The sequence below is a fragment of the Rhinolophus sinicus genome, linkage group LG03 (assembly GCF_036562045.2).
Source record: "Rhinolophus sinicus isolate RSC01 linkage group LG03, ASM3656204v1, whole genome shotgun sequence".
In the NCBI taxonomy this organism is placed as follows: domain Eukaryota; kingdom Metazoa; phylum Chordata; class Mammalia; order Chiroptera; family Rhinolophidae; genus Rhinolophus; species Rhinolophus sinicus.
This window is the reverse complement of record NC_133753.1, coordinates 164,964,242-164,977,408: the sequence shown is the minus strand read 5'-3', so window position 1 is coordinate 164,977,408 and position 13,167 is coordinate 164,964,242. Positions and strand designations below refer to the sequence as shown.

General features: G+C 35.4%; 1 protein-coding gene across 1 annotated transcript in view; it reads left to right on the top strand.

Annotated features, from left to right (window-relative positions):
• IL31RA (interleukin 31 receptor A) overlaps positions 1-13,167 on the top strand; it is a 60,593-nt gene that overhangs the window by 23,375 nt on the left and 24,051 nt on the right. The window contains exons 4-6 of the mRNA XM_074328940.1: positions 453-570; positions 3,948-4,117; positions 8,666-8,817. Of these exons, the coding sequence (XP_074185041.1) occupies positions 453-570; positions 3,948-4,117; positions 8,666-8,817 (440 nt within the window). The remainder of the gene's footprint in view (positions 1-452; positions 571-3,947; positions 4,118-8,665; positions 8,818-13,167) is intronic.

Here is a 13,167-nt window from a genome sequence, read left to right as displayed (position 1 = left end):
AAAAATACAGCTGAAGATATTTCATAAATGTTCTCTATTATACACTCTACTGGGGAAAAAATTAGCTCTGCATAAGGTTGAAGTGTGGTATAGTTCAACAGTTTGTATTTTTCTCTTCTCCCCACATCATCCATTGCCCAGTTAGCCAGAGCCAGAGTGGTTCAATTATTTGATGCTTTACTTTACCTGGTGTTTTAATATAATTTTTGCTTCTCAAACATTGCTTTTGAGTAAGAATGTAAAAAGTATTTTTTAAAAACTAGATCTCTAGCTCTTCAAAGGGAATAATTGAAGACATGGAGTTAGCTTCTTTCCACAGACCTGATTAGAACCTGTTATACTTAGCAACTAACCAGTAAACCCAGTATTTGATAACCTGTTTTCATCAAAATGTTCGATGCTGGCAATATTTATCAGGTACTGAAGTTATTATGTTTGTTTGTTTTTTTTAGTTCCGCCAGCTAAGCCTGAGAACATTTCTTGCATCTTGTATTATATGAAAAATTTTACTTGTACCTGGAGTCCAGAGAAAGAAGCCAGTTATACACGGTACAAAGTCAAGAGAACTTTGTAAGTACGGGAGCTTGTGTGCTGTCAGTGAGAGAGTAAGGGGAGGAGGCAGAGGCTCCTGGTTCACTCGTGATTCAAGTTGCTAATGAAGTAAAATATTTTCTGTTACAGCTTCTGGGTGACCACTATGTGTATCCAGTGGCTAGGGTGACATCTTGGGTACTTGCAGCCATGCTGACAGGATCTCCCACTGCCGAGGGAGGGGAGGTCTAGCTGCATGATAGCTTCCTCCTCGAGTTGCTGGATTGACTGATAGTAGCCACTGGTTATAAGCACAGTGGAAACATCTGTTTATTTACTATATTTAATGACATTCTTCCTCTCTCTGGAATGTGTTATAAAACTGTTCATTCTTCATGGATCCAGATATAGTAAGTAGGGTATAAACCCAGAGCTAGCAGGCAGATTTACCTTAGTTTGCCCTGAACTTCTTGTGTGACCCCTGTCAAACAGTATTCCACCAGGGCAATGAGTGCCAAGTTTTTCACTACCTGAAGCATCCCTTCTTATTCTATTTCTATTAGAATGAAATTGTAGCATTTTTGTTATAATTCTGCCAAAGTCTAGATGTTTTAGTGAGTATGTACAGGGATTTTTTTGAAATTTTGAAAATAGTTCATGAAACCCCTAGGAATAAGGAGGCCCATGCTGGGAACTATTGAAAGGTATCTTTAAGTCTTTTCCATTTCAAAAAGAGAGTCTGTCGATGTAAGTTGTTTTTGTTTTTGAATACAAGATCTCATTGTATGCTCTTTTTTTTTTTTCTTTTTACTCCTTGAAATTGATAACTGGTGTTGTAATAGAAGTCCACGTCATGTTTTAGAGCAGAAGAAAGGGAAAAAGCACACAATATTCTTTGCAGCACTGATATATCAATGAGTATGACAGAGAGGTGATTTAAAACAGGGGTGAGCACATTTTTCTGAAAGGCTCAGATAGTGAAAATTTTAGGCTTAGATGGAGCTGGGTTTCTGTCAGACTACTGCTGTAGCAGGAAAGCTGCCATAGACAATATGTAAACCAGTGGAACTGTTTTCCAATAATACCTTATTTATAGACACTGAAATTTGAATTTCATATAATTTTCACATGCCATAAAGTATTCCTTTTATATATATTTTTTTCCCTTCTTCCGCTCCTCCCCGCCCCACCCCACTCCAGTTCAAGCCATTGTGTAGGACACAGCTCCCTGGCTCATGCTGGTATTATGAGCCGCGCGCTCCTCCTGACTGATGCAGTCCGTCTCCAGTCAGCCCGCTCACAGCAGCCCACAGCGGCCCACGCCCACCCCCGGCTGCTCATGGCAGCCCAGCTCCAGGGAGAGCCATTGTTTAAAATCTTAGCTGTAAAGGGCACAGCTCACTGACCCATGTGGGAATCGAACCAGCGACCTCCGCTTAGGGTAAAACCTGTTTTTAGCCTATGGGCCATACAAGAACAAAGGGTGGGCTGTATTTGACCTGCAGGCTATAGTTTACTGACTTCTGCTTTTGAAAATAAGAATGGCAAAGGCCCAATAATCCATGGTCCATATGACTTATCTTCTCCCATGCTTGTTAGTTTTAGGCCCAATGTACTAAACAGGAAGTGTCAGTAAAATGAAAATCTGGAAACCTCAATAGGTTTACTCCTATTTTTCTGTTTTAAAGAATCATCCCTGCACTCTTCCTGGCTCTCTTTGAGATAACCCAGCTCCCTCTAAGCCTAAAATTTTCACTATCTGAGCCTTTCAGAAAAAATGTGTTCACCCCTGTTTTAAATCACCTTTCTTTCATACTCATTGATACATCAGTGCTGCAAAGAATATTGTGTGCTTTTCCCCTTTCTTCTGCTCTAGGCTCTGCTGGATTCCCCCACTGGCTTGTTTTTTTGTGAGATTATCACCAAGAATATCTCTTTCAAGCAGAATGGAAGAATTTCCTTGTGGACATTCAATTCTGAGAGCAGATGACAGTAAATCAGTTGTATGAACAAAATACCTCCTGATGCCCAGAAACAATAGAGATTGATGTTTCCTTGGGAAAGAAAAAGAGGACTTGGGATACCTTCATGGAGGTAGTGGTTTTTGAGCTGAGACTGTAAAGATGTAGAAAAGGGAAGAGAGAGTATTCTCAAAGATTACAGTATGAATAAATGCGAAAAAATTCAACTATAGTTGTAGTATAAATAACACCTCACATTTAGACTATGTCCCTGACATTTTAAAAGTACTTTATGTGTGTTAGCTCATTTCATCCTCACAACAACCCTATGCTAATGTTATATTACTATTCTCATTTTAGAGATGAAAAAGCTGAGGCACAGGTAGGTTAGGATTTTTGTCCAAGGCACAGGGTTAATAGGGGCAAATTCAGGATTTAATCCTAGTTTGCATCCAGAGTTTGTGCTTGTAACCATGACACAACATTGCGCTGGAAGCCATTTTTGTATTTTCTAGTAACCACAGAAGACCCTGGAGGTCCTTTTTACTTTCAAAATGCCATGATTCTATATGTCCAAGCTCTGTTTCCTTGTCCCCACCCCAGCAAACTTTGACAACTTGTAACATGGGCCTCCTTTTCTATTCTCAGCCTACTCCATCTGCCGCGTAATCCCCAGAGCCATGGGGACTATAGTTTACCCACCCTTCTGATTCCTACCAATATGTGTACTTGTTTTCATTAAGTTACAGCTCGATAGGGGAAAAAAAGATGTTTAATGAGTTTTCTGAAAACAATATACACCAATGGTAAAAAATTCAATCTGAAAAATATAAAGACTATAAAAAATCACCCCAAATCCCACCACTAATGGTAACAACTTCAGCATTTTGATAAAGATCTTTCCAGACACCTCTAAGAATAGTTACATAAATATATGTTTATATAAATGTGATTATTCTGTATATAATATGCATCCTGCTCTTTTTCACCCATAGTAGAGTATAGGCATCTTTCCATATCAATAAATATAGATGTATTAAAAAACTGTCATTTTAAATTCTATTTATGTATCTACCGTAATTTATTTAATAAATCCTCTTTGATATTTTTTCTTTTAAAGATAAGTTGTCAAGGCTAGAATCTGGGATTTTCAGGGGCATGTTCATTATTTGTTACCAATAGGAAATGTATTACAAGTGTAGCTTTTGATGGACTTATAGGGTTCCAAGGCGGTTTCCATGGTTCATAGCATCTCAAGCAGGCAGGACACAGTCAACTTTTATCTGTTCGTGGAGGTGAGGGAGGATTTTAGAGAGAAGAGTACCAAATTCTGGACTATACGGTTCTAAGAGAAACCCAGCTTGAAACAAACAAATACATGCTTAATACATTGAGTATAGCTATGTTTTCAAACTGCTGTGCTAAACTGATGTTGAATCATTTTTTCTTTCAAAGCATTTATGGAAAAAGAAACGATACTTGTAATTCTACAAGTGAAAATCATGCTTCGTGCTCTTTTCTTCTTCATATAACAAATATAGATAATTATACCATTCAAGTGGAAGCTCAAAATGCAGATGGTATAATTGAATCTGATATAACACATTGGCGCTTAGATGATATAAGTAAGTGTTATTTTATATTCTTATGTACTCTTTCATTAAAAGATAATCCCACCCTTTTAAAAAATACTTCTTTTAAAATATAGGTATTTTTAAAGTGATACCTGTAAACTCAAAAGTAGACTCAAAACTCAAGTATGTGTATAGTATGTGAATGTTATGGATAAAAATAAAATTTGTCCTCTTATTGAAGAAGAAAAGGAGGGAGAGAGAGAAGAAGGGAGGGAGGGAGGGAAAGGAGGGAGGGAAGAAGGAAGGAAGGAGTTGACCAAATATAAAAATAGAATGGGAAGAGACATTTTGCTGGTCCCTGATTTCCTCTTGCGGTTTGTGCCATAAATTGTACTCAAAGAAGCAGAGCTTTTCCTCCTCAGAACATCATTGCTCATGTAGGAGAAAAGAGTAAAACTATTATTTAAAAAAATGTCTCACTAATTCTTATCTTTTTAATATTTTTCAAAAACTCATTTTCACATATAATTTTTTAATACCAGCTTCAGTGAGATATAATTCGCATGCCATAAATTTCACCTTTTACAAATGACAATTCAGTCTTCTATCATATTTACAAAGTTGTGCAAACATCACCAGTATCTAATTCCAGAACATTTCCATCACCAACAAAAGGAAATTTATACCCATTTACAGTCAGTCCCCAATCCTTTATTTTCTCTTTTCCCCATCCTCTGGCAGCCACAAATCTATTTTCTGTCTTTATGGATTTACCTGTTTTTGACACTTTATATAAATGTGACAATACAATGTGTGACCTTTGTATTTGGTTTCTTTCACTTAGCATAATATTTTCAAGATTCATCCATATTGTAGTACTTGTCAGTACTTTATTCCTTTGTATAGCTGAATAATATTTCACTGTAGGGATATAACACATTTTGTTTATCCATACATCAGTTGATGAAAATTTGGGTTGTTTCTACTTTTTGGTTATTATAAATACTGCTGTTCTGAATATCTGTGTACAGGTTTCTGTGTGGACATATGTTTCAATTTTCTTAGATACATACCTAGTGAAATTGCTTGGTCATATGATAATTCTAGCTTTTTGAAGAACTGTCAAACTTTACCAAGACAATTTAGAAACCTTCCAACTTCTCCATATCCTTGCCAACACTAGTTATTGTCTACTTTTATGACTATAGCATTCCTAGTTGGTGTGAAGAGGTAGCTCATTGTGATTCTGATTTGCATTTACCCAGTTACTAATAATGTTGAGCATCTTTTCACGTGCTAATTGGCCATTTGTGTATCTTCTGTGAAGACATGTTTATCCAAATCCTTTGCCCATTTTTAAATTGTGTTGTTTTTTTTATTGTTGAATAGTAAGAGTTCTTTATGTATTCTGGGTAAAAGTTCCTTATCAGATATATGACTTACAAATATTTTCTCCCTTTCTGTGGGTTGTCTTTTTAATTTCTTGATGGGCTCCTTTGAAACAGAAACAAAACAATTTTTTTAAATTTAATTTTTAGTGAAGTTCAATTTATCTCTTTTTTCCTTTATTATATGTGTTTTGTGTCAGATCTCAGAAAGGTCATAAAGATTTACTGCTATGTTTTCTTCTAAGAGTTTTATTGATTAAGCTCTTACATTTGGTTCTTTGATCCTTTCTGAGTTAAGTTTTGTGTATGGTGTAAGGTAGAAGTCAAACTTCAATTTTTTGTATGGGACTATCCAGTTGTCGCAGTACCATTTATTGAAAAGATGATTCTTTTCCCAGTTGAATTGTCTTGGCACTCTTGTCAAAATCAGTTCCCCATAAATATAAGATTTTTATTCCTGTGGGCTCTCAGTTCTGTTCTATTGATATATATTTCTATCTTTACGCCATTATCACACTATCTTGATTACTGTAGCTTTATAATAAGTTTTGAAATTGAGAAAGTAAGTCATCCAATTTTGTTCTTTTTCAAGATTATTTTGACTGTTGGGTCCCTTGCATTTCCATATGAATTTTAGGGTCAGCTTGTCAATTACTGCAGAAAAGCCCACTGGGATGCTGATAGGGATAGTGCTATCAATAATATAAAATCTTGCAATCCATGAACATGGGATATCTCTCCACTTGTTTAGGCCTTTTTAAATTTCTTTCAATAATACTTTGTAGTTTTCAGTGTACAGATCTTGTACTTCTTTGGTTAAATTTATTCTCAAGTATTTTATTACTTTTTATACTCTTATAAATGGAATTGCTTTCTTAATTTCATATTCAGATTGTTCATTATCAGAATATACAAATACAATTGATTTTTGTGTATTGATCTTGGAACCTGCAACCTTGTTGAACTTGTATGTTGGATCTAATAGGTTTTTTTTTTGTGTGTGGATTCCTAAGATTTTTTTAAATTAAAAAAAAAAATTTATCCAAGATCATGTCATCTGAAAATATAGTTTTACTTCTTTCCTTTCATCCAATCTGGGCACTTTTTATTTATCTTTCTTGTCTGGTTGCCCTATTAAGAACCTGCTATATAATGCTAAACAGAAGTGGTGAGAGCAGGCATCTTTTTCTTGTTCTTGATCTTAGGGGGAAAGAATGTAGACTTTCACCATTAAGTATGATGTTAGGTGAGGGTTTTTATAGATGCATCTTATAAGGTTGAGGAAATTCTCTTCTAATCATAGTTTATTGGATGTTTTTATCATGAATAGGTGTTGGATTTTGTCAAATATCTATTCTGTTTTTATTGAGATAACAATGAGTTTTTGTCCTTTATTCTATTAAAATGATGTGGACTACATTGACTGATTTTTATGGCAAACAAATCCTGTTTCTTGGGATAAATTTCACCTGGTTGTGGTGTATAATCCTTTTTATATGTTGATAAATTTGGATTGCTAGTTTTTTGTTGAGGGCTTTTACTTTTGTATTCATAAAGGATATTTGTCTGCTGTTTTCTTGTGATATCTTTGTCTGTTTTTGGTACCAGGGTAATATTGGCTTTATAGAATGAGTTGGGAACTGTTTCCTGGTCTTCTATTTTTTGGAACAATATTTGAAAGATTACTCTTACTTCTTTAAACCTTTGGTAGACATCATCAGTGTAAATAACTGGGCTTGAGATTTTCTTTTTGTGAAGTGTGTTTATTTGGGTTTCTTAAAACTCTTTTTTTAGAACTGCCTGTGGAAAGCTTGTGTCACACTATGAACACTGACTTTATTTCATGATGATGGACCTGAAAGGAACAAGATTATTCACTTTTTCTTTGTAAACCTTTATTGTCTTTGCTTTCTTAAAATGAACGTGTATACTTTAACAATTAAAATGTTAAAAAATAAATTGTCACAAGATAACAAAACAAAACCAAAAAAGCAAGAAAAAAACAAAAAGCTCCAAAACTTCCTATCCTTGTTTCAACCAGAAGTAGTAGATATATAAATATTCTGTATTCTGTCACTGAGAGTGAGGAGAAATTTTGGTCTAAATTAGTAAAACACAGATTTATAAAATTAATCTCTGAAGAAATTTTGTTTTTCTAATCTAAGGCCTGGTAAAGTGTTGCTAAGTACTAAGATATATTCAAAAAACAAATTAAGAAAACAATCCAAATTACAATAATATCAAAAGAATAAAATACTTAGGAGTAAATTTAACCAAGGTGGTGAAAAACCTGTACACTGAAAACTACAAAACATCAATGAAGGAAATTGAAGAAGACATAGATAGACAGAAATATACCCTGTGATCCTTACAGAAGGATTAATATTGTTAAAATGTCCATACAATGCAAAGCAATCTACAGATTAAATGCAATACCTATAAAAATGCCAATGACATTTTCCACAGAAATTCCAAATTCATATGGAACCACAAAAGACCCGGTCAGAAAAGCTAAAGCAATTTTGAACAAGAACAAATCTGAAGGCAAATTTGCAGTCTTACATATAAGACCCTAAAGTTATAACAAGCTAATTTGAATTTCTACCAACTTAACTTTAATTGCATACAGAAACTCTATTCCTATACAGCCCTGACACAGGCAGCCCTGCCTCCACTTTGTTATTGATGTCGTAGATTACATCTTCATAATTGTATTCCCACCAGCAGAGATTTATAATTCTTTTTAATATTAGTCTTTTAAATTCTGTAGGAAATAAAAAGAGGAGTTACAAACCAAAATTCTATAATATTGATTTTTATATTTGCCTATATATTTACCTTTAATGGAGATCTTTATATCTCCATCTGGCTTCAAGTTATTGTCTAGCATGCTTTCATTTCATCCTGAATGACTGACTCCCTTAGAATTTCTTGTAGAGAAGCTATAGTGGTTATGAACTCCCTCAGCTTTTGTTTATCACAGGAATGTATCTTCTCATTGGACGTTTCATTTTGGGGAGTGGGATGGTGGTGGTAGCAACATTTCCTTTTCACTGGTTTTCTAATACCACCTACATATATTAGATCACAAAATATGCACTATCATTTCCTTTCTAGTTTTTTTTGTGTTTTTTTTTCAATTTGGGGTGGATGTTATTTGTACTTTCTGATCTTTTTGCAAATATGAGAACTATATGATTTTTATTTTCAGTCAAAATCGAACCGCCTAATATTCGCAGTGTGAAACCAGTTTTGGGCATCAAACGAATGGTTCAAATAAAATGGGAAAGGCCTTCGTTGGCACCTGTATCATCCACTTTAAACTACACGCTTCGATTTAGAATAGTAAACAGTGCCCGCTGGGTAAGTTATACCATTACAATGTTTCTATTAGAGGGCCCAAAGAAGAGAATTACTGACAACTTTTGTTGACCTGGAATGGTTTTTTCTTTTTTATATTGAAAATAGAAGATAGAAAAATAGTGAGTACTTGTTTTCCCAGTTTTCCATTTGGGTCTTTGAGATTGGAAAAGCGTTTTACTGTAGTCATCTTGCATTGTGAGCACATGAACATATTAAAGAGCGAAAAATTTACTTTTACATTCCATCCTGATTTGTGTCTAGCTATGTTGGCTGCCAGAGATTCTATGGCTTGACCGTTTCTTTTTTTAGTTTTCCAACCTTTTGTGAAATTGTTATATATAATACACATTTAGAAAAGTGAACAAAATATAAATGTTGCATTTAATAAATTATTATTAAGTCAGTGCTCATGTAAAAACCACCAAGGTCAAAGATAGCATGCTAGAACGCCCTGCCTACTCTGATGACAATCCCTTCCTCCCCTTAGAGCTAACTGTTATCCTGATTTTCTTGGTAATTCCTTCTTTGCTTTTTATTATGGTTTTAACATTTAAGCCTGCATCCCTGAACAATATAGTTTGAGATATTATTATATAAATGGAATCCATCCTTTTTGACTTTTTTGTTTGGCTTTTTAAATATTGTGCTTTTAGAGTTCATTCATGTTATATGATGCTGGAGCTTATACTTTTTATTGCTGTGCAGTACTCTATCGTAGGAACACAGTGGAATCATGGCTTTAGTTTGCATATACCTGACTTTTAATGAGGTTGCATACCTTTTCATGTATTTATTGGCTATTTGGAGTCTTCTGTGAAGAGTTGATTTAAGCCTTTTGCACATTCTTTTTTTCTATTGGACAGTCTATCTGATTTTTTTTAAATTGACTTGTAGGAGTTCCTTATGTATTCTACTTATAAGTCATACTTTTAATTAAAATTTATTGGGGTGACAATTGTTAGTAAAGTTACATAGGTTTCAGGTGTACAAATCTGTAATATATCATCTATACATCACATTGTGTGTTCACCACCCAGATTCAGTTCTCCTTCCATCACAATATATTTGATCCTGTTTACCCTCATCTACCACCCCGCCCCCCTTACCCTCTGGTAACCACTAAACTTTTGTCTGTGTCTATGAGTTTTTATTTCTTCATTTGTTTGTATTGTTCTTTTGTTGTTTTCAGTTTTATATACCACATGTCAGTGAAATCATATGGTTCTCTACTTTTTCTGTCTAATTTATTTCGCTTAGCATTATAATCTCAAGATCCATCCATATTTAAAATGGCAATACTTCATCTTTTCTTATGGCAGAATAGTATAAGTCTTTCATTTGTTATGTGTGTTGCAAATATTTCTCACTATATAGCCTGACTTTTCACTCTCTATGGTGATTTTGGGCGAACAGAACTTAATTTTAATACTGTCAAATTTTATCTACCTTTTCCTGTATACTTAATGCCTTTTGTATCTTAAGAAATCTTTTCTTACCTCAAAGTTCAGAAGAAAATCTTGTATTTTTATCAGTGCAGTCTAAAATTATACCAATTTTTAACCACCCTTACTTTATTAACTCTTAGCTCCTAGACAATTAAATCAGTTAAATCTTTAAAACTCAACCCCCCCACACGATTTGCTAGTAAAACATATCTTCATTATCTTAGAACTTGTTGGTTTTTAACCTAAGTGCAGGTATTTTATTTAATTCTGTTGAATTTCTTCATGTTGGTCTTATCTATCATTTCAGTCTATTTAGAATCTTTATTCTAACATCCAAAACTTACAGTTAACTTTCTACTTTCTCACTTTCAATATCTTCAAATTTAATACACTTACTTTGTACCTTAATTTAATCATTAATAAAAATAGTGACGACATCAGAACCCTATGGTAAACCAGCAGAGACCATCCAGTCACATCAGTCTCTCCTTCTTTGAGTATTGTCATTTACGCGAACTTCTTGCAATATATCTAAATACCACCACAATTGGACAGCCTACTGTTTTCATCTTGCCCATGTGGCTACCACTGGACTTTTTTCTTTGCTAAAACCCATAGGCACTGTGTTTACTGAGTCCCTTCCTAGTCTAGAACTCTTTCAGAAAATTGGTTTACTTTCTCTTGTCTTGTGTTCAAGACAAGGGAAATAATGATGCCCACTTCTCCCCTCAGCTTCCTTTCTATGCCAGCTCTGGAACCATTCTCCTAAAACCTGACTACATGTAACATAAGACTCACTGATTTATAGTTTCTGGAAACTCCCTCCGTTAGAAGGGAACGCCTAAGCAGGGAGTTCCTGGCTTATCTTCTTTCATACATGTTGTAGTCTCACCAGAGGCATTTCTTCTGTCTAGTAACCCATGATTTCTTCTATTTGTCTGGGCCCTGAGTCCTGTGGTTGTTGCAATAAGATTCAACAAGAAAAATAAACGAGAATCTATGTCATTCTGGAAAATTACTAAACCATGTACAACACTAAGTGAGGACAGCAAGTATAAACTACCCCAAATCCCAGCATCCTGTACCCACCTCTTTGACAAACTCACCTACATTTGCACTCATCTTTATTTCCTTCCTTCTAGTCCCTGAGATAAGAGATCCTTCTTCCTGCTTCTCTGGAAGAAGTGGGAAGGAAAGTGGAATGTGCAGCCAGTATCTCTCTACATCCAACTTTCAAACACAACGAAGTCTATACAGTTCTAAACCCAACTTAATCAACCCAACCTTCTATGGATGATTCCCATTATCTATAGAAGAAAATCCACATCCTTAAACCTCCAAGACCTGGCCCCTGTTGATCCTTCCAACCTCATCTTTCATCTTGCCCTGGCTCCTCTACTAATTCTGAATTGCTAGTTTCCCTTGCATCACGTGGCCTCACTATTCTGTGCCTCTGCCTAGAACACCATCTGCCGTAGTACTGTACTCCTGCCCCAAACCGTGCTAACATATTCATCTCTCAGAACTCAGTTCTAACAGATTCCCCTCTGAGAGTCTGAGCTAGGTACTCCTCCTCTGTCATTACATTTGACACTCAGTGTAGTCATTTAAAGCTGTCTCTCCCTGCATTAGGCTATAGGTTCCTCACATACAGAGACCTTGGTTTTCATCTTTGTTTTCCCATTGTTTGGCACACGTACTCAATAAATGTTTAACTAAACTGAACCATATAAAAACGAATTCTAAAATCCCAATATGTCCATATAGCAAGACTCATATTTGTATGATGCTCTGTGGGTTACAACGTGCTTTCTTATACTCCGAACTATTTAATCCTTGCAAATATCCTATAAGTGAGGCACCACTATTTTTATTTTTGTAGATTAGGAAATCGCAATGTAGAGAGCTTAAATCACTTCTCCAAGATCACAGGGTCTATAAGTTGCAGACCTGAGTCCAGGTTTTCTGATTCCAGTTCAGGCATTCATTTGACCACACTTCAGCAACCTCCAAACAACTTTCCTATGACCCTAGTCTAAATGGATTTCACCTTGATAAAATGGAACCATAGGCACACTCTACAAAAGGATCTCAAGACTCTTTTAAGAGTTTAGTTTAGGCTTTGCACCAAAACTTCTGACTCATCTCTTAAGATACAAACACTTTGAGTGAGCCAGCGTTTGGCACAAAATATAGATTGTTAGAAACAAACCTGATGAAGTTAATTAATGTTTTGGTTGGAGTCCATTGTCTGTGTTGAGTTGGGAAAGTTTTAGCCTGTAAATGGAAGATCAATTGATCCTGGACTCTGTGTGAGCCAAGGCACCTCGTCTGTACAAAGAGCCAAAGTAAAAGAAGGCTTAGAGGCACGCTGAGTCAAAGACTGAGCAGCTTTTGTTTCATTAGAGGCTAGGGCTGAGGAGAACAGGCTTGCAGAGCTGCCTGAGGCAGAGCTTTCTGAGCATGAATGTGAGGAGACCTAGCAATCTAGCCACACTTGTGCTGAGTGAGGGCACTAGCAAAGCAGGAGGAAAACTTAAAATGATTTTTTAGAAAGAATATTATATATTTTTTAAAGCGTCACAAGTAAAATAGAACTTTATTAGACTTTCTTGAACATATTTTATGGATTAATGTGATTTTAATTTTGATTTACATGTGATCGGCCTTCTCCTAAAAGTCTTAATTTTGTGCACATTGGGCCCCATAGATAAAGTAAATTGGGGAGGCAACTTCCCAGAGATGATGGATTATCCCAAGTTATGTTTCCAAAAACCCTTTTCTACCATTGCAACATCTCCAGGGGCTGTTGGCTCAGGGACCCTGGGATTCAGCAGCAAAACTGCTTTCATGTTTGGATCCTACTTCCTTGCTCCAACTCCATCTCACTAGGATGGGAGTTCAG